The following is a 22417-nucleotide window of genomic DNA, read 5'->3' as shown; positions in this document are numbered from 1 at the left end:
TGTAATAAAATGTGCTATATGATTTTTTTTCCTGACCTCCAGAAATGCAACGTCGGGCCATTTCCCAAACAATGAGGCCAAAACTGTACATGTCAGCCATTATAAAAGACTGGGTCTTGTTCAGGGTCTCTTCCAACACTTCAGGGGGCATATAGCGCTTCGTACCAACCCGTAGGTTGGGAGGTATATCCACCTCGTCAGTGTTACTGAGACAGGGACAAGAAACAGAAATGGAATAAAGATATTTCAAGAAATGTCCAAGATACTCCAAAACTCTATCAAAATGAGTGTTCAAACATCAAAGATGTATGTGGTACCTGTTAAACTTGACAGCCAGTCCAAGGTCTGCTATACAGCAGAATCCGTTCTTTTTTACCAAGATGTTTTTACTCTTCAGGTCTCTGTGTGCGATGGCTGGTTTGCCCTGTGTGCCATGGATCTCAGTGTGCAGGTGACAGAGGCCTGATATGGAAGAGTAGGCCAGTTTCAACAGAGCCTTCACGTCTAAGGTGTTGGACTTGAGGTAGTCGTATAAAGATCCATTCTCGTGGTAGTCTGTAATTAAGTAAAGCTGAGTCCACGAGCCGGTTCCTTTAATATCTGCTGCTATAAATCCTGGGGGTTGGAAAGAAGGGATGCCAGGAACAACAAAAAAAACATTTGCTCAATATTAACATTAAAGTTCCAAGGGGGTTTACCTTAATTTAAGCCCTCTGTCTTTACAGAAACACATGCAATACTTAAGTTAGTCCTTATTTTATTTAAATTTTTTTCACACTCCACTTATATCACCTTACCTAGTATATTGTCATGTCTCATCAGGAAGGTCTGATATATTTCAGTCTCTCTGAACCAGCTGTCTTCTTCTGTGGTGAAGAAGACTTTAACAGCCACTCTCTCTTCTCTCCACTTGCCCATCCAGACCTCTCCGTATCGCCCTTTTCCAATCTGCTTAACCATCTGAATCTGTTTGGCGATTGTGCGCTGCACCTGACAACAGGTATTACAAAAAAAAGAATGTGTGGTTTATTATTGCCTTTAGATACACTTTTTAAAAACATTCTTTATAGACATATTGAGTATTGGAACTTCATCATTGCAACAACAAATGTGTGGTATACACTCTTTCCTATTGCCTTTTTTATTATTTGCGCTCCCATGGAAGACACTTAAAATGAGGGCAGATTGTGTGCCTTCTGCCTCAATGTGCTTGTACATAATTATTCTAGACAAATTATCATCATTAATTAGTCAAATTTGTTTCTGATTTCATCCATATCACCGACAATGCAGTAATTTATTGCTGTTCTATCAGGGCTGGGCTTGTGATGTTGAGCCAGATGTGCACTTATTTTTTCTTACCAGTAGAGGGAGTCCTGACCCTGACCCAGACCCGATGCTGCGGGAATGCTCGATCAGGTCCTTCAGGGACTCCCCAGCGGGGATGTAGGTCTCCTCCTGCTCCAGATCAATACTGTAGCGTGGTCGTGATTCCTGCCGCTTATATCTGCCATAAAAAGGTGATGAAATGTTAACGTCATTAAAATGTCCAAAAAGTCATTGTGTGACATAAAAGTCATGAAAAAAACATAAGCAAGTTAACCACAAAAAAAATTAATAATTTCATAAAAATAAAAATGTCATAGGACAGTATGTCATCAAAATCACTTTTAAAAAGTTGTTGTATAGTATTGACAGTAAGGCTAAGGACTGACTTTTTTCTCCACCGTCCTGAAAAATAATTTCAACCATCCCAAAGTCAGTGTAATTCATAATTTAGTTTTAATGTAATTCCTTTACATTGACATAAAATAGTCATAGTATAATATGTCATTAAAGTGCCATAAAAAGTCATAATCTAGTACATCCTAAAGAAATCATAAAAAGTCATAGCATAATGACAGGTCATTAAAATGAAAAATAAAAGTCATAACATATAATGTCACAAAAAAAGTCTTCGGATCGTATGTCCACACATCAGGAGGGTGAATGTGTTGACACATGCATGAGATGTCTTCTACAATCTTACCTGAAGTAGCAGAAAATGAGGATGAGACCAAGGATGATACTGCAAACTGTGATTGAAATGAAGAGAGCCATGTACTGGATACTGCTGTCCACGTAATCTAAAGAAATTGGGAGACATATTCAGAATAATTGAATGTCATTTTTATCATCTTACCACCCCTAAGTGAGATAGAAAGTCTGTCAAATTAGAGGCGATGTATAGGTGGTGACAGTCATTTGTTTTAATTGTTTTTCAGCTCCAACATCTTTCTAATATTCATTAGCATGAACAAGCTCCTTTTCCCCTAGCTGCCTCTCACCTTTCCCTGCACCCCCCACTCTCACAGCGTGTGATCGATCACATCCCCTTCCTGAACTCCACAGATCAGTTGTCACACTGACAGCGCTACAGAAACCCCAGAGGCCTAGAGCAGCTCTGGGACTCTAGCCTTTCTGCCGCGCTCCTGCCAATCAGGCACACAAACACTTCATGGTGTGCACAGAACCACACACACAAAAAGAAGGACTAGTGGACATAGAAAGACTGCATGAACAGCAAAATGTCCTATGAACACCATGCGAGTTCATAGAGGAAAAGGATAGCTCTGTCTTTAGGCAAACCGTTTTTGAAGAGAAAAAAAAGTTGATTACTTTGGTCTTACCCCTGAATAAAGTTGTTTCAAGCCTTAGGCTAAACCGTTGGCTTGTTTACAACCCACCTGATCACGGAACAGCTTTTTTTTGCTTCGTTGTTGCAATGTTGGAACGTTCTCACATCTCAGTGTTAACTTTGCTGAGTAGAGTGTTATATATAACATATAATAATAAATAACTGGTAAAAGTTGGCTATTTTGTTTGACGCTGTTTGCTTGAAGGTCAAAACGAAGTGTGTGAGGTTGTGTGAAAGCGTAATGGTGAGTTTGTATGACAGAAAGGGAATGAGAGAGAAGGAATGTGTGTGTGTGTGTTAGTGTGTTGCAGAGTAACAGATGGACAGATATCTCACATCCGTCCCGAGGCAAGAAACTCAAGCAGGCCCTGGGGAGAGGCTGTCCTTTTCATTAGAGGGTGAGAGAACAAGCCGAGCCTACAGGCTCCGTTTCACCTGCCTCTCTCTCTCTCTCTCTCTCTCTCTCTCTCTCTCTCTCTCTCTCTCTCTCTCTCTCCTGCCCCCCGGAGCAGCATGTGCCACTTCACTCCAGCACCACACTGTGGTTTGTAACAGTTTAAACTGTCACTACCCATCACTACCCAGCGTGGCCTGAATGAGCCCTTTCTAAAAGGCCCTCAAGTGGGGCAGGATTACAGTGTGTGAAAACCTGTGCCAACAAGTGTGTGTCTTACCTGATGTCATGAGGGGAGGAATAGTAGGATGCAAGTCTCTGTTGCAATAATCCTGATCTGTGCAACACTTAACGGATCTCCTCAAACGAGCGTTCCACGTGTCCTATCACACACACACACACACACACACACACACACACACACACACACACACACACACATTAAACACAAGCCTTTCTACATATATATGATGAAGACAGAAGAGTAGGGAATATTTACAGCCACACGTACTCCGAATGAGAAAGTTCTACAATATACCAAATGTTTTTCCCACTGTGTGTAAAGATAGCGCGGCAAGACAAGTCTGATTTAAATAGGTCTCATAAAGAGCGGCTGTGAGTGAAAGAAAGCTCATAAAGGCTTAACAGCAGCTCATGAAGAAGGACACCCATACACAGACAAGTACAGAAATAGGCAGAAATACACACACATATCCAGAACACACACATCTGACTTACTCTGCACTGGAACTCAAAACCGGCAAGGCCCAAACAACCTGCAGTGAGTACTGCCACACCCCCCTCCTCCTCCTCCTCCACCATGGTGAAGCAGTAACCATCAGTCCTGCCAAAATGCACATCATCATATGAGTAAACATTGCCTTGGAGTCTTTTCATCATTGCCTTCATCCTCATACAGAAGATGTTCGGGTTCAATAGTATTTTATTGAATCTAAATCCAGTATTAAAACTGCTTATTGAGAGCAAATCTTTTTTTTAAATTAGTTTTTAAAATCTCATTATGTGCACCTACATTTTTGTAACATACAACACATACACACAATATGAAGGGTCAACTAATGAAAGTGTTATTAACCTTCATCTCAAAGGGCTTGAGGGATCTGCCTAATCAGCTAATCTCTGATAATTACTGTAGATACAAATGCGTCTTTTGATAGCCTTGCTATAGAAAGTTATTTCCGTAGTCTGCCTGTGTGCGCGCGTGAGCATAGATCTGTGTGTGCTTCACCGTACATGCAGGTATTGTTGACAGAGTCCTCTGGGCAGTGGTGGTAGCAGTGGCACCGAAGCATGTTCTGAGCTGACACTGTGGCTGTGCTGCTGCTCTCCTCTGCCCTACGCTCCGATCCCCCCTTCCATCCGTTTTTCAGCAGCATGGTGTCCAACATGTTGGCTAGAGAGAGAGAGCGAGAGAGAGAGAGAGAGAGAGAGAGAGAGAGAGAGAGAGAGAGAGAGAGACTAGACTTAGCACAACATCAGGCCAATACATCTGGTCACTCTTCTGGCTCCAGGAAAGCCAGAGGGGTAAAACTTAAGCACATACACCTCAGGGAAATTAAAGACGGAATAAATCACAGGATCCAAACAGCATTTCTGCTCATTTCCAAAGGGTCTTGTGAATTATATACTTCTGCCTGCCTTGGCACTTTAACCATGGCAATGCAATCCACAGAATGTGTGAATACAGTATGTGCTGGTGAAAGCAACCATGCTGTTCTGGACTGGACTCAATGTACCTGCATGAAGTCTGGAACTAGAATAACAGTACTCACCAGAAAGAAGTCTTTGTGCTGTGTGTGTGTGTGTGTGTGTGTGTGTGTGTGTGTGTGTGTGCGCGCGCTCGTGCATATCTGCCAGTCTACAAGTGCTTGTGTATAAATGTGTAAGATACATTTTCAGAACTCATTTATGATATTCGTCATGTTGTTCTGCAATAAATCAAATCCTCCAAATCAACAGCAGAATTTAATGTCAAAAGAATTGATAATCAAGTCAAAAATGTTTAAATAAATCTGTTAAATGTTGAACTAGTCAATGATGAGACTGTCACTCCTTAACATACTGTATATACTAACAATTAAAAGGAGCCAGAGCCTTCAGTTATCAAGCTCCTCTTCTGTGGAACCAGTTTCCACTTTCAGTCCGGGGGGCAGACACACTCACCACATTTAAGAGTAGGCTTAAGACTTTCCTTTTTGATAACGCTTATAGTTAGTGCTTGCTCAGGTCTGCTTTAGTCCAGCCCCTAGATATGCTGCTAAAGGCCTAGGCTGCCGGGGGACTTCCAAGGATAACACTGAGCTCCTCTCTCCTCTTCTCTCTCTCCTTCTGTATGCATTCATGTCCCATTCATGCACTTTACTATCTTTGCATCTTCCCAGGAGTCTTTGTGCTTTCTCTCCTCACAGGTTTCTGTGGATCGTGGTTGTATCTGGACTGTGGTCCTGCCTCCTGCCGTGGTCCTGACTGACACCCACTGGTAGTATCACTATTATTAGTAGTCGCATTGCTCTTGCCGATTCCATTACTACTTTTGTTATCATTGTTATTCTACAATATCCACTGCTGCTGTTATTATTAGTAGTCATGTGTACAGATTTTAAAGCCTTCTGAGGCAAATTTGTGATTTTGGGCTATACAAAATAGATTGATCTGAACTGTATCTTCCGACCCAGAATCAATCTCCAAATAGCGCAGGGTAGTACAGCCATCATTAGTTTGTTATCAAAACTCCTAAAAAGCAAAGTATATGGGTTATTGGTTTTTGGCATGATTTAGTGTTTATCTCCTGAGAGGACGAATAACATTTCCACCAGTCAATAGCTACAGTGAAACACATTACCAAAACAGAATCAAGCCAAGTACAGCAACACAGTACACGTGTATTCACATAAACCAGGAGATAAATAGTATTGCTCTGGACTTGCTCATCCTTGAAAGTATTTACTGTTGCAGCTGCCACTGAACACTGAATCAGTCCAAGGTTGTGCTTTGAAAAAAAGGAAATCCATATTAAGTTATTTATTTATCAACTTTAACTTAGTTAAATGTTAATTATGAATGGAAAAACTGGGAACCAACTGGAATTTCTAAACATTAACGCATTCACTTATTGAGCATTTCATTTCATAAAAGTAATAATCCACTGGTTATTTGTAGTTCATCAATAATGCTCATAGTCAAATGTTAAGTTTTAATTATCTGATTAAAAATACCTGGTGTTAAATGATTCATTAAGAATGAATATTAATACACTGTTCAACCTTTTTATCCTTACTATCAAGTAACTGAAGGTGGACACATTCAGAATAAAACCAGTTGAGACAGCAGCTCATCCCTTAAGACCGTTGTGGTCAGAAAGCTGAACAGTGTTGTGCCGCACTAGATGGGTGTCTTCTTCCCTCTCCCTCCCTCTCTCTCTCTTTCCTCTTCTGATCACGTATTAAATTATTTATATCATAAAACTGTACAGTTTTACAGATGTTTCATCTGTGAAGAAAATGCATAGTTAGTTTGCATAACTAAGAACGATCACAAGTAATTGTAAACCGAAAGCAGAGACATCACATTTGTACATCCCTGCCTTCGATCCATCCGTCTATAAAATCCAAGAATAGCTTCCTTGGACTGTGTGTAATATGTGTAAGTAGATCTAGGCAGTACAACAGCCTAAAAAAGCCAACCAGCCATTGAAAACAGGACACGAGTAATCCTCTATAGGACTACATGACGAAAACGCTGAATCGGAGTGTGGTACAGTATAAACCCACTGGCTATTCTTTAAGAGGTACTCGGTGTCCTTCCAACCTAATCTGTGTTACTGTTTCTGTCAGAGGGGAGGTTTGTGGAGGTGTTTTGATCCTCCCTCACAGTGGCCTTGGTTTGTCTATCACATCTGCTTTGCAAGTGTGCAAACCCCCCCCCAACAAAAACACAAGAGGGGAATGTTTCATGAAGGATTCAGGCTGTCAAATAGATTCTGTCCACATTAGCCATGTTTTATTAAAACCTTTACAAAGGCAGTAAGTGAACAAAGCAGACAGGGGCAGATCACTCCGGAGAGAGATGTTACAGGAAAGCTGACGTAAGGGAAGGGGAATCCTGCTTTGGAGTAAAAAAACAAATGTGTGTAAGTTTACAGCCTTGAGGAGATGTTACACTACAACTTGATCAAGAGCTGATCAGTCAGAATACTGCCTGGGAAATCACATAAAAAAAATGCATCTCATTTGTTTTCTCTTTTGTTTAAACCATTAAGTGAACAGATTAACATTTAGTATGCAAAGTGGCAGCACACATATCTGGTTGCATAACAAACGGCACAACAAGTTTATGTACACCTCCTACTCAATAAGCATGTTATTGTATAATGCAGTCTGCGACTTGACATGCCACTAAATGATCCATCCAATGACATTAACTACATAGTGAACTTAGGGCTTAGTCTTGCTTGGTATACAAAAGCCTTTTTACTACAGAGTCACTGTGTGTTCACCAGACTATTAAAGAGGCTATAGGATGTAAAGTTAGCAGGAGTCTTACAGTAAGGTAGAGGCCATCTTTGTTACGCTTAGCAAACATTCTACTAACACAGAACTTTTCTCCCTTCGCAAAAACGCCACATTCATAAGGGAAAAAAAAATCATCCAGAAATAAAATAGTCTACATTTATTAGAAGACGGCCCTGCAAGTAGATAGACAAAAAAAATAAATGAATAGATTTGGGTATCTCAAATCAAAAGTTGATTTATTAGTATTAATACACCACAAAAGTCCATTGTTTTTTCACACACAAATAAATTAACATAGTTCATTGTCCCTTTGTCTCTGTACACACACACACACACACACACACACACACACACACACACACACACACACACGCACGCACACACACACAACAAACAGACTTGCTGTGTCAGCTACAAGGCACACTCAAGGTCACCCCGAAATCTGATCTGCATCCCCCACACATTCCACAGGCTGTTCCACAAACTAGACACACACACACACACACACACACACACACACACACACACACACACACACACACACACACACACACACACACAGACTTGAAGCAATTAGAAGTTACATATAGCAAATTACTCCAGCTGGAGATGTTCAGTCACAGCTCATCACCGTCAGTGGCACTGCATCTTAGGCATGTCCTCACTGGCTTCAGCTTTTGCAAAGGTATCTGAATTAGTGATGACAGATCATGTGTCATCTTCCTGATCATGTTTGTCATCTCTTTTCAGATGAACACTATCAGTGTGGTCTGTGACACTTCCTCCTTCCACACATCCAGTAAAGTTTTCCATGGTGACAGAGGTAGCATGACTGTGGTCACGCCTATGTTAATACTAATGACACACAGGAACTAAACTGACATTGAAATTCCCACACATCAGATCCGGATGTTTATCCAACAGCTTTTAATCTATGATTTTGTATATCTTTAATGTTGCATTTTCTAATAAATGTGTCCTTTGTTTGCCTATTCTCAGCTCCTAATTATGTCTGACTGTCCTTGAAGAGGCAAGTTTTTGTGGAGGCTTTTCCTTGTTTTCACTCAGGTCCTACGGTTGGGGTTGTCTGTCAATTGTTGTTCATTTAGACAATAATTGTGAGTAAAGGACAAACAAACTTGAGCCATAATGAATTAACTTGTACTTAATATTCTACTGATTTGTTCTAGCGAACAAGCACGGCATGGAATACAGCAACCCATATTGTACAAATTCATCACACCATGTGTACAACCAGCATGCTGGCCATCCTGTGACTTTGATACAAAAACAAAACACAAACTCTGTTAATCTTTAATTCCTGATAAATATTCATATTGTCTACGGCTACTTTTGATTTGTTTTGTGCACTAAAGACAGACATGTGACGCAACCTTTACTACTAATGTTGTAATCCAGACAGACACATCAATAAATATACTGTGAGAATATTGGGTTTGGGTTTTCATTCAAGAAATAACTGGAAATCAATGCAAAACAGAATTACTACCATTAGCAGTGATAAGTTAGGAGAGAAATGTTGCCGGGGCAAATTTATTAATGTCTAGGAAAACAAGGAAAAAAATCTCTGCATAAAATGTTCCAATTAACACGGTTGTTTCACCAGAGCCAACTTCACAGCACCACAGCCATTTAATCTGTGAGCTGAGCCCTTCACACAGACAGTTCATCACAGGCAGAGAGGAGGACATCAGAGAAAAGGGAGATAAGTTACTCCAGGTGGCCAATATAAATCACCTCCTCAAAGGAGACATCTTCCCCAGTGTCTCCAGAGTGCACACTGACCCTGAGGAGGTCACAACCAACCTGCAGAGGGGCCATACATCCTCCTCCACCCTACCACCACAGCCTCATCCCTCTTAACCCCCTACAGGCTTCAAAGGACTCTGCCACACGAGACAGTCACGTATGTGCACATATTGTACATGCACACACACACACACACACACACACACACACACACACACACACACACACACACACAAGAACGTGTCTGAGGAGCACATTCCGCAATCTCTCCTCCATATCTGCCACAACCACATCGGGTCAACCGTTTCCACCAGCAGCTTCCAGCAACCTGTTCTGTGTTTACCGGCCAGCCTGCCGTTCTGGAGGACTGAGATGGTCACTTTGAGGCTCCCACCACCCACAGCAATAGTGACAGAGCTAATTTATGGAGGGGAGACGTGTCTGCTGTAGACTCGGCTCCACATTGTACCCTAACCACACTTAAAGAAATACTAGCTTAACTGACAGGGATTCACAATGTTTGCGGAGAAAAGAAAACGTTCCACAAAGGTGTGAATACAGCAGAGAGCTGCTATATCCACAGCAAAATACTCAAACACTCAGCAGACACATAGACATACTGACTTTTGCTATGTTCCAATGAATACCAAGAACAGAGAGAGGGTGACATCAGATCTTGAACATAAAAGGATAAGAAAACCAGTTATTTAAGGGAAACCATACAAACCATATTATGACGAACATGTTCATTTCATAAAAAACAACATGACAATTTCCTTGTTTCCATACTTATTTTCATCTTTACCATTTTATGTATAGTTGTACAGTATTCATTTATTATATTCACATTATTATTATTATTATTATTAATATTATTCTATAATTATATCCATCCATCCATGATCTATAACCGCTTTATACTTCTCAGGCTCGTTGGGGGGGTGGAGCCGATCCCATCTGACATAAAGCGAAGGCAGGGTACACCCTGCTTGGCCTCCAGGCCATCACAGGGCTGACACATAGAGACAGACAGCCATTCCACTCACATTCACACATACAGGCAATGTGGAGTCATCCAACCCAACCTACATGTTTTTGGACAGTGGGAGGAAGCCGGAGAACCCGGACAAAAATCCATGCTGAAACGGGGAGAACATATTTAAACAAGTATTTAAACTTACCAATAATAATACAAAAAAAACCATGTTCACATACAATGAAACACATACACACACACACAATCTAACACACACAGAACAAGTGTGGATGCTGACATGTTATGAAACCAAGGCTTTGTATTGATCACAGTGTGGTGTACGTGTGTGGCACTCATCCCAACACACTAACTCAATCCTATCTTCTCTATTCCTGCTCTTGTCAAGTTCAAGATATTTTTTTGAACAATGTCTATCCACTGGCCATCAGTTCATATCACACTCTGTCTATCTATCCATGTGGTCTGGACTTACTGGAAAAAGCCACAAGCCACTGACTAATGCTGGGCTCCATTACAGACATTTTCAGAGACTACAGCCATAGCGCCACCACAATATGTCATTTTACCCCACAATATCTGCCAAGTGTTTTCCTCAAGGTTTATTTTAAGGTTTTTATAACTAAAAACCAGATATATTTTAGGGTGATATAATTTGAATTTCCAACACAACATGTTTTTTCTTGTTTACCAAACCTACAGTATTATTCATTCATGCATGGTAAAGTTCATAATTCAAAAGTAGCAATTCTTAAAGCACTCTAAAAGTATAATATGTAACCTATGTTATATATTTTGTTGAGTTGTATACTTACATTATCCCAAATGTATCGACAGAAAATTAAAAACTGTGTTAAAAACTCCATGAACGCACAAAAAGTAGTCCTAAGCATCCAAATCTCAGAAGGCAGATATACTCATGTGGTGCACACGAATAACTATTACACAAACACACATAAATGGACACACAGTATATGCTCCCATGCCCGGCCGCTGGAGCAGCACATCTGTCTGGGGATCAAATTCTGTGTGGGGGAACCGTATCCACATCCTGACAGGAAGCAGCACACAGAAGGCTGGAGAGGCCTGGTCCTGCCGAGCACCAACTGCTGCTGTTTTGTACTCCTGGACCACTGCACCCCACCACACTTTGACCTTATTCCACAACACTCGGCTCCACACAAATGTCTTCCAAAGAGCGATAAGTGAGTCAATGCATTTTCTGTTTCAAACTGTTAAAGACATGTTTTAAAGATATATATATATATATATATATATATATATATATATATATATATATATATATTGTTAAAGACATGTTTTAAAGATATATATATATCCTAAACTTGGAATAATCATCAACAGTGTTACAAATAGAGGAACCACAAAGCACCAAGTTCACAAACTTTCTATTTCAAGAACAAATACAATGATCCTTACAGAACATCACAATTATCCTGTTTTCCCCTATCCTAAATTCAAAGAAGATTTGCAATTAGGAGTAGTCCTGAAGTGGAGCTACAGAAAACTAATGGTTGATGATAAAGTAAACAAAAAAATCCTCTGAATGTCTACAGAGACACACTCCTACAGAGACACACTGACATTTTTAGATATTTGAAGATCGCTGTAAAAGAAAACACTAGACATTGTAGTTTGGAAACTGACTAGTTGATTTTACATGTCTGTCCAACAGACCAGAGGATTGCGTTAGTGGCATAAAGTGAACACATTGTTGGCCTTTTGTATATTTCAGTCATGGGATGAGATTGAAAACAGCAGTATTCATAAACAGCTTGTATCAGTCTGGGACTCAATGTCTCTCTTGGTGGGTGTCAGGCAACATCTCACCTTCTTAATATAGATTATAGTCGTGTTTGCAGCTATGACTAGGACACAATGGGTTTTTATTGTCCCCCAGCGATTTTGTGTTACAAACCAAAGATGTGGATGGAAGAAATTAGCCAAAACCAATATAATAAAAATTTAAAAAATTTAACTATCATAAAGTACATTATCGAGCATACAACCAACTTCTTTGTATTTCCTCTGCATTGCGACTGGAAGAATGAGTATGCTCATGTAGTCTCTGTGAACCTTACCAGCCTATTGCAACAGGTGGCAAATTGACCGTGCCGCTTAGATTTATGGGCAACCTCCCACATGTTTTACTCATTTGGGAGACCTTTACACGATCAGATCACAGAGGAAACCAAATGGCAACTGGTGGCTCAAGTATTGATGAAAGAAAGTGAACAGAAGGAGAAAAAATTGTGGAACACTGCAGAACGTGCATTAGTATGGAATTTTACCAAGAAGGCTCACAGTTTTAGTCTGCACTGACAGGAACAACCAGAAATTGCCTCCTATCAATTTATAGTCAAACTGTTGCAAAAAAAAAAAAATCAATGCTACCTCTCACGCATGATTCTGTTTGAATTTCACTCCATCTTCCCACATCCTTTCTACCTGTGTGGTGACTGAACCTCAAACACGCTGGACTAATATTGGATGAGAAGTTAAACACTTAGCTTACTCTGCACAGATAAGAATGAAGGAAATTCTCTGAAGAAACATTCATCAGCAGCTGAGGTATTTCTTGACCAACTGCAAAAGTTACAGATAGCTCTGAACTACTCAGTCAGTCTGGGATTTTACATCTGGTCTTTATTTTTGACACATTTTCAGTGAAGCATCTCTTTCAGGGTTAAACAACATCCCTTTGTGTTCTAGTGTGAAGTTACATTAGAGTTATCTACCTGCATATTATTCCTGCTATTTTATTTTCTAAAGCTTTCTATTTTACGAAGAATTTTCCCAAAAATGTGTCAATGACAACTCTGCTAATATACTGTTAAAGCTTTGGTCTTAGATGAGTATGTATTACATAAAGGGGCCATGTCAGCTCCAGGAGAGCATCAATAGGTTGTACAATTTAAGAACTGACACATCATCTATCATTTAAGGGAAATCCAGTTGCAGCAAAGAGTCATGATGAAATTTCCCAGAACATCACTTAATGGCAATATTTATAAACACTGTGCTTTTGTGTGTGTGTGTGTGTGTGTGTGTGTGTGTGTGTGTGTGTGTGTGTGTGTGTGTGTGTGTGTGTGTGCACCCAGAAGCTGGCTTTACAGCCCGACACCCAACTGTGTTCTTAATAAGTGTTTGACAACTGACTAAGTCTGCAAAGGTTACACTCCCCATAAACCATTAAAAGTAGCACAGCAACCTATGATTTTTTTCATTATTTATTATCAATCGACTATCAATTATTTGGTGTATAAAATAAAACAAAAAAATATATAGAAAAATGATTACAAATTCCTGAAGCCTAATGTCTTAAATGGCTTGTTTTGTCCAACCAACAGTAAGATATTCATTATACAATCGTATAAGACAAAGATTTGACAATTATGAAATTAGTTGCATGTCAATTTTCTGTAGGGATACTAATCGATTGTTTGATTCAACTCTAATAAAAAGCCACAAATGGGAAACTTATAGATAAAAGCATAGAAGCAAAATATGCATTATGTTTAGCTGGTCAAGTTGAAGAAATGGGAAAATTACTACTTCAGGAAATCCCAAACCATACTTATACTAACACTTATACTGACCAACGTGTCTCTCCCTTTCCGTGATCAGAAACAGAACAAATGCACAAGTGTCATCTTCTTGAGGCTGAGAGCTTGTCGACCCTCCCCCTGTCACAACCTTACGGGGCACCATGACACTGTTGGCATTCATCGTAAAAAGACAACTGGCTGTCCATCTTCAAACAATTCAAAACATGACCAGGGTGGTGGGGGTGGTTGACGGGGGTGGGGGGTGGGCTGGGGGGTGGGAAGGAACGGACAGGGCAGATTAATGCACCCCCGTTCTCATGGTAGCCTCTGTTGAGATCACAATAGCTTTTGCTCATCATAAATTCCGCAGGGTAAAAAATAAACGGATAACCTCACAGCTAGAACGATCCACCAGTAACTTGACAACACTCACAATAAAATGTGTGAAAACATGCTTCTGACTTCAGAAAAATGAAGTGCATTTAACCCTCTCCCACCCAAAAGCACAAATATAAATACCCAAGAAGAAAAAGTGCACAAATTGTATCTTTCAATTTGCTTCTTGTAGCTTTATATTACAGTTTGGCAAATGTGTGATAAAGTTGAAGCAATCACATGAAGGCCTCAGCCTCATCAGCATCGCTGTGACTTAAAACATAAAGGCAGCAGGATGGTGGAAGCATCAAAACACACAGTAAGAGCTGGCGTCCAGCAGAGTACTCACCATTAGACCCACGGCTCAGTGATGCTAGTCCAGTCACCAGGAGAACAGCCTGCCAGGCCCACTCCTGAGGCAGCCACACCACCACCATCACTCCAGCCCCAACTCCGGTCGCCCACCTCCTTCAAATCCCTGAGGCGCAGCCACAACGAACGCGCCCGTGCAAAGAGGCCGAGGTGTGAGATTGTGTTTTATATCCTTCCGTGAAAGAGCGCCAGTCTGCTTTCTGTACAAGTGTCTCTCTGTGTGTTACTGCCACTCTGCCTCTCAGGAACTTCCCACAGCACACTGCAGCCCCGCAGCCTCCAGCACTACTCCACACTGACAGCCTGGGAGAGACAGACACAGAGAAAGAAGAGGGGGAGAAAAGAGGGGGGTGTTACTTAGCCGCTCTCTCACTGTGCTATTTGTCCGGCCCTTTCTATGACCGGTTCACTATAGGGAACAGCTGAGTATATGTGAATCCACGTATAGCCTCTCTCTCTCTTTCACGCAGAGAGAGAGACACATTAAAGATTCTCACATCACTCGTACAGAGAAAGTAGATCAGAAAAGAAGGGGGCAACGCGGCCGTGGATGTGAGCAGGGGTTCAACGAGGTGTGAAAGCATTTGAGCTATTGCCACAGGCATACAAACACACAGCATGCCAAGATGTACACAGAAACTACAGTTAGCGCTACGGAGTATAAACCTACAGGGAACATACATATACCTTGGTAAAACGATCTGCTATTAAATCATGCAAGGTAGAGCTAATAAGTGTTTGATGCACTCGAGCGACAACCCAGAATAATACCTGTATTTGTGGTTGTTGTGAATGGGTCAACGCGGGTTATCCATGCTGGCTCAGCAACACCGTTTCCTAACCTGAGTTTTGTGTGTTTTCTAAATTTCTAAGCTTTGGTGTGAAAGGCTGAGTTGCTATGGCATATTCTGCCAGAAATAAGTTGTTTCTATCAACTGCAAAAAAAGTTTTTTCTTCTTTGCAATTTTCATTTCCCACAATACAACTGTAAAAGTTCAACAAAACAACTCCACATTCAAAGTAAAGTCTGCATACTTGAATTCATCAAAAGTATGAAAGCGTGGCTGCAAATAACATCCACCCATCTTCAAAAAATACCTCAAAGATAAAAGACCTTGAATTGCAAGTTTCATCTGTCTGACAGTCAAAAAAACAAACAAAAAACAATAAGAGGATTCAATCCACAATGATGAACAAAAAAAAAAATAGGCAACCTACCTCTAAACCACCCCATCTTCATGTAATGTGTCTGGAACTACAGCTGCAGACACAGGTGCTGTGTGAATGGCAAAGACCGGGGCGCTAATCTGTAACTAAGAGTCTGGTATTTAAGTTCAGACGTAGGCTACATCGCCTTCAGTTCCTCATGTGAGTCTGTGTGTGAAAGGGGTGAAAACACAAACACTTGTAGAGGGATCAGGCCATCACACATGAGGTGATTAGAGGTGATTAGAGCTCACACCTCCAGGCACCACCACAACTTTGCAAATTCACCGTAATCCAACCCACGCAAACATGCAGTACCACAGAAAAAAACCACGATAACAATAGGGACACATTCCAGTGGTGAAGATTTATGTGGGTTACAATTTAAGAGGATTAAGTGAGCTATTAGACAGATTACATCAAGTCGAACTACAGCACCTACATAAATCATAAACATCTCAGAGATGGCCAAATGTCCTAAACCACACATTTAGAATCCTTGTGAGTGAGAGAGCTTTCTTGAAGACAGAGATGTTTTTCAGTAAAAAAAAAAAAGCCACAAAAAAAAAAGTCCCGGTAGTGTTAAAGCAGTGATGGAGGAGGGTGAAATAACAACAACAACAAATGGGCTTCTCTAGTCCACACCTGTTCTCTCTTAAAGTCTGACTGGGTGGGAACAGCGGCTCCCAGAAGCCACTTCTCTCCTTCAGTCTTCCTATGGCCCTATAGCTGTCACTCCTGATTTGTGCAGCGCTGTGCATTACATGTGATAAGTCAGCCTATTCTGAAGCACGAGTGCATGGGGAGAAATGTGAATGGGTCAGTGCACCTCACACACCCTTCTGCGCTCCATCAAATGCCCAGCGTGTAGCCTCCCCGTATTCTCAGACAGCCTACTCAGCCCACAGGGATGGGGGGTCCAGGGGAGTGAGCAGCTCTGTAGGTGGGGGTCACTTCACTACATAAAGGGGGTTGAAAGTGGGGCAGACCGGTTGGAAAACTTGCTTTTAGTGAAATTAACTCTTCACTTCCCTTGCTTGTTCTTTGCCTCCCTCTCTTAGTTAGAATTTTAACTGCAGAGCCCATCTGTCATCACACGCATAGTTACAGGATGATTAATACTGCCGGAGAAATCAGTCTGTCAGCGCCTTGATTATTCTGTAAAACCACAATGTTTGTTGCAACTGGAATGAGAAATAGTCACATTAGACATGCCAGAAAAGGATTCAAAAGCTGCATTAAAGGGTCACTCCACTGGTTTCACACATCAAGGTTCAGTTTACTCATGGAGAGTACTACTTAATGTGAAAATAGAGGTTTTGTTTATTCTGGCCTGAATAGTTAACTTGGTTTGGGTTTGAAGACTGCACATGGTTTTACAGAAAGCTTGTATTACAAACTGGGGTAAGCAATTTAAAGATTACGGGCATTTACCAGGCAGGAGAAGTGATCACAAGAAGTGATTGAGTTGAATCATGGGTAATGTCAATCACAATCAGAATTGCAGGTCCAAAAAAGACTTTCTTATGCACAATAATTACCACATAAACTGGTGTACCACAATTAATACAATTTTTCCTATGGTCAAAAATGCTTTCAAATAACTCTTTGTATTCTCAGAATTCAGGCCACTGGGTTCAATAAAAAAATGTAAAAGTCTCAAAGAGCTCTATTTGTAAATTGTTTTCGTGCAAGTGTGAAAAATTAGCAGGAAGTCACCTAGCTGGCTCAGCCACAGGACTCGAATTTAGCATGCTCATTGGGCCAAACACATGGGGAGCCTGACAAAGTTTTTCTGTGTATGTGCCCAGAGAGAAACTTTTGTTGGAATGAATAGAGGGCCATCATGGAAAATGGCATCCGGTTCTCTTATAAGATCTGTGGTTTCACCTCTCTGACTTTTCCACCTCAGGACTTCAGACACCACACTGCTCTGTTCTCTAATTATTAACACCACAGAACCTCTGCTTACTGCTCCTTTTTTCACATTATTCTACAATTTTAGCAAAATGCTGAAACTCACCGCTCTACCAACAAAGCTCCAGAGATTCAAATATATTATAATATGTATCAAAATAAATAATTTTATAATACCTGCGTATAAATAAATAAAATCATCCTCAAGGAGCGGTGTCCATGCCACACAGAGTCTGTACTGCAAACACTATGTACATCAGAGAGAACATATTGCCTCTTCTCATTGAACATGTTTTAAATATATATTTTGCCACATAAACACTGTCAGAAGTCATTGCACACAATGCACTTCAGTAAATCAAGTACATCTTCCCTTGTCATGGTGACACATGTTTTCATCCATGGTGCTCCACTTCTGGCTTTGACCTCTTAGTAGAGTGGGTTTTAAGTTTTGATTTGGAAGAGACTGGGAGGGAGGGTGGGGAGTAGTTGAGCTGTGCGATTATTTTCAATTTGTTTTGCAGTCTCTGTATCGCCCACATTCTGCCCTCCAGCAGTCAAAGATCAATTAATGCAGCTTGGTTGTTTGTAATAACCTGTCTCCATTTCATAAGGCAAACATTTTCTTATGAAATAGAGACCGTGACAATAATACCAGCTACAGTGCACCATGAAAATGAGCCACGTTTTTTTATTTCAGAAGAGGACTTTAAAGGAGCAAACGCACCTTTCATCATACAGCAAGAGGAACGGGATGGATGACTGTGAAAAATCACCGCTAACCTGTGAAACAAAAAGCCATGGCAGAACACAGATGATGAAATTACTTTGGGCAGAGATGGAATGCGTATCATGAGCGATGTTCCAGCCGGGGCCAAACTGACCCCCAGCTCTGTGAAATTAGGAGGATTTTCAGCAGCTCAGTGTTAAACCTGCTGTCACAGAATCCTGGAAAGCAGTTTATTTCCGTGGCAACACAGCTGTCTGGCACAGATGGTCCAATCAGGTTGCAAGAGTCAAGAAAGCGTGACACCATCTTCATCAACCAGCTAGACAAAGATGTGCTTCCTTTTTTTATTGAGTTTTTAGAAACAATACTACAAACAACAAAACATGGGGCAGGATTAATCATTATTCCCACGATATGTCAATTTCCAGCAGCCTGACGTGTCTTGAATCTTCAGATTGTTTGTTTTTGTCCAACAAGCAGTTGAAAACTCAAAGATATTCAATTTACAGTGATGAAAAAACAGCGGAAAAGAGCAAATTGTCACGCGAGAAGGTGGAGCCAGTATCTTTTTGTTATTTTTTGCTTTAAACAATTAATCAATTATCAGAATTGTTAATAGATTATTCGACTAATGGTGCTGTGCCAAACAACATCCTCTGCAATTTCAAGTCCCTAGTTATAAATTAGATTATGGAATAGGCTTTGTCTATAACAATGAGCTAATCATTTAAGGTTCTTCTTTTGTATTTAATAGGAGTATGAAGGAATTCTGATTTAATTATGATATTTAACTTAATTACTTACTGAAAGAGTATGTATCCATATAAATCCAGACACCCTTGTTCACGCAAGACATCAGACATCTATCTATATACAATCTTTATCTATATCTACTACTATATTGTGAGATTCCTGCAGAACCAAAGCAGAGTCTCAGTCTTCAAGGAAAAGAAAGACCCTGATGAATATTCACGATTCACACAATAGTAAGGCCAAATCACTCTGCTGAGATTGGCACTTTGAAGTCCCAGAGAATGCTGAGGGGGAAGAAAAACGTCATTCATAAGGAGTGAAAAGGCTGTCACAGCAAGATTCGCCCTCCTTCCCCTCCCTCTGTCTGTCACGCTGTCTCATTCTCTCACTCTGTCTGTCTCACTGTCTCTTTCTTTCATGATGTGACGACGTTGTGAGATATTGAAAAACGGCGAAGCATCAAAAAGATCTCTTTGAATCGATTCTTTCTGCCAATATTTATGTTGTTTAACTTCTGGAAAAATGCAGGAAAACCACTAATGGAGTGTCATGGTAATGATTGCATGTCACTCAAAAATAAATCTTCGACAGAACATGAAGTGCTCCTATGAGAATATAACATGTATCACTGTTTAATTCTGGATCTGACCTGTTTGACAGAAGAGTGCAACGATTGTAAACTCATAACAGCGTTCCAGACAACAAGGAGACTTACTTGAATTTACAGCATTCAGTCATGCATAAAGATGCAGTGTGCAGGTAATAATTAAGTTTAGTAACCACACAGTTTCTGTGAGGCGATTGTCTGTGTCAGGCAGTAAATGTCAAAACTTTTGTGATACCCATAAACATTTCACTTAACACTGCTTCGAGGCAGTCAAGAAAAATACTAAACCAAGAGACGCCATGCAAAGCGGCAATTTGGCACTTTGTGTATTTTATGTATACTGAAGCACATGTATTCCCACACCCACAGTAAGCACATGCAATATGAATAAAATCATAATAGGATATATTTAATTGTATTACACAATATCTATATAATAACAAAATATTTACATATAGTGACTAAATTATGTCTCCTTTGGGTTATTAATCCAGTAAATTAAATACCTGACTAATCAAGGTGCTGCATCACATTGATGCTAAAATCCTGTAAATCCAAAAATACAGTAAATTACTTCGGCACATTGATTTGCAGGACCGCACACAATCTGAGATATCAAAAGGTATGAATATTTACAAATCTTTACCAGTAGACAAATCTCTATCCTGTCACAATAAATATCATCATCCTCCACTGGCTCCAAGTCCAATAATAGATCCAGTTCAAACAAAGCCCACCATAACCCACCGGAGGACTACTCCTAAGCAACCTTTTCCATCACCACACATCCAGGACCAAGTACTGGACCTTATATGATTGGTCAAGGAATTGGTATGGTTATACAGATGGAAAAAAACTCTTCTTTGAGTGGGCTCTTAAAGAATCCAAGTGATAACAAGGAATTTGCTATCTATTATTCAAACTTGCACTTTTGAAGCAGTATAATTTGAAGCTTGAACCTACCTTGAGTGGAATGGTTAAACGGTAATACGCTAACCTGGCAAACCCTGCAAATATAAACTGTCAAAAAAAGCTTTGGTGTTGCTCCAACTGATAATTATAACCTTTCTAGGAGCATTTTACTAAATAGGGTTTGATTCCTTTTACAACAATGTCTCAAACATATTTCATGGCTTTGGAACAGGATAACAGACTCATTGCCTTGCAGATCACTGTGACAACATGGTGTTACATTTTAGACTGTGTAATAATACAAAGGATGTGTGGACTGTTTTTACTGACAGCTACGGTCTGCTTGTCATTTGTTTTTTTATTTGTTCCACACATCATGAAATACACTTCTTCAGTTTGGTGAAATAACGCTGAAGTGAACCTTGTATTGAACAACTACAGCTGTGGTACATCATATAAAAGTGTAAACTGCAAAGAACCTGATCAGATTTCCTCATAAACTCTACTTTTCTTTTTACTTGCTGATGCAACTTCCTTATGATCACTCGGAGGTACAAAGATGTTGTAATCTCTATATCTTTGACTACTAAACACTGACGCTAACTGAAAGGCTGTGAGTACAACAATGCACAAGGCCCTTTCTGTGGACCAACTGGTGAGTGCACCTGAAACACACCTGTGGCTCAGGTTTCCCTCCTGGGCACCAATGGTTACAAAACAGCCACACAACCTTACAGATGGATTCCGTGTAAAGAAGTGTCTGTTTGGCCCTCAAGGTGCCGTTAAGAAAGTGCTCTGTGATTTTCCACAGCCGGGGCAACAACACGCTCCGGCCAAGATCAGCAGAATGCAATCTCTCTCTCTCTCTCTCTCTCTCTCTCTCTCTCTCTCTCTCTCTCTCTCTCTCTCTCTCTCAACCACTGAAGGTCACTGGGCCTTGCTGGATCTCTGCTGAGTAAACCTCCTTGTTCTTGTCAGCAGGCCTGGCTGCCAGTGGGCTGTACTTCAGTTAATTCCCTCACAGCTCTGTTCCTTTTCATTTTCTGGCCACTTGATCTCTACTCTGAAATCTAGCGTGTGCTCACATTGCAAACATACACCAAACCAAAGGAAACATCTTGTTGAAATAATACAGTGCAGCAGCATGTAAACCTATAATTAATCATTCAAAACTGCTGCAATGATGAAAACATTTTGGAGGTCAAAAAGCATGTAAGCTATGTTTTATAGATCTGACATAGGCTACATGAATGTATTCACACCTAAAGTATGTTTTAGTAGTAGTTTTAGTTCAGCAACACACTTAATGTCAGCTTTTCCAGTTACATGCTTTTGGCATTAATTGACATTTAGAGACAGAAAAATCAATTTAGACACAATCACTTAGTCAAAAGAGGAAATGATGCTCACAATTCAAAGTGAAAAATTTGAGATCGTCTTAAAATGGATTTTGTGCAGCAGAAATAGAGAAACTGAGGCTCTTCTTGCCAAGTCAACCAGGAGCATTTAATGAAGGGATTGCTGCCGAGTGTCTGCTGGGCTGCGTTGGGCAGACACTGCAAACCAAAGGGTCTAATTAAGGGGTTCCTCTGTCGGTCAGACAAAGCAG

At 40.5% G+C, this 22417-nt stretch overlaps 1 protein-coding gene across 2 annotated transcripts in view; it reads right to left on the bottom strand.

Annotated features, from left to right (window-relative positions):
• Positions 1 to 22417, bottom strand: part of bmpr1bb (bone morphogenetic protein receptor, type IBb) — a 50201-nt gene that overhangs the window by 1820 nt on the left and 25964 nt on the right. For both annotated transcript variants that reach the window (XM_068706192.1, XM_068706193.1), the window contains 9 exons: positions 14661 to 14986; positions 4326 to 4485; positions 3810 to 3915; positions 3352 to 3454; positions 2030 to 2126; positions 1363 to 1507; positions 798 to 990; positions 318 to 615; positions 37 to 206 (listed from right to left, as the gene is read on the bottom strand). In XM_068706192.1, the coding sequence (XP_068562293.1) occupies positions 37 to 206; positions 318 to 615; positions 798 to 990; positions 1363 to 1507; positions 2030 to 2126; positions 3352 to 3454; positions 3810 to 3915; positions 4326 to 4485; positions 14661 to 14748 (1360 nt within the window). In that variant the 5' untranslated portion in view covers positions 14749 to 14986. The remainder of the gene's footprint in view (positions 1 to 36; positions 207 to 317; positions 616 to 797; positions 991 to 1362; positions 1508 to 2029; positions 2127 to 3351; positions 3455 to 3809; positions 3916 to 4325; positions 4486 to 14660; positions 14987 to 22417) is intronic.

The sequence above is a fragment of the Cebidichthys violaceus genome, unplaced genomic scaffold (genome assembly GCF_023349555.1).
Source record: "Cebidichthys violaceus isolate CVI_PGR_0920_01 unplaced genomic scaffold, fCebVio1.0.p SCAF_12, whole genome shotgun sequence".
Taxonomy (NCBI): Eukaryota; Metazoa; Chordata; class Actinopteri; order Perciformes; family Stichaeidae; genus Cebidichthys; species Cebidichthys violaceus.
This window is presented reverse-complemented; position numbering and strand designations above follow the sequence as displayed.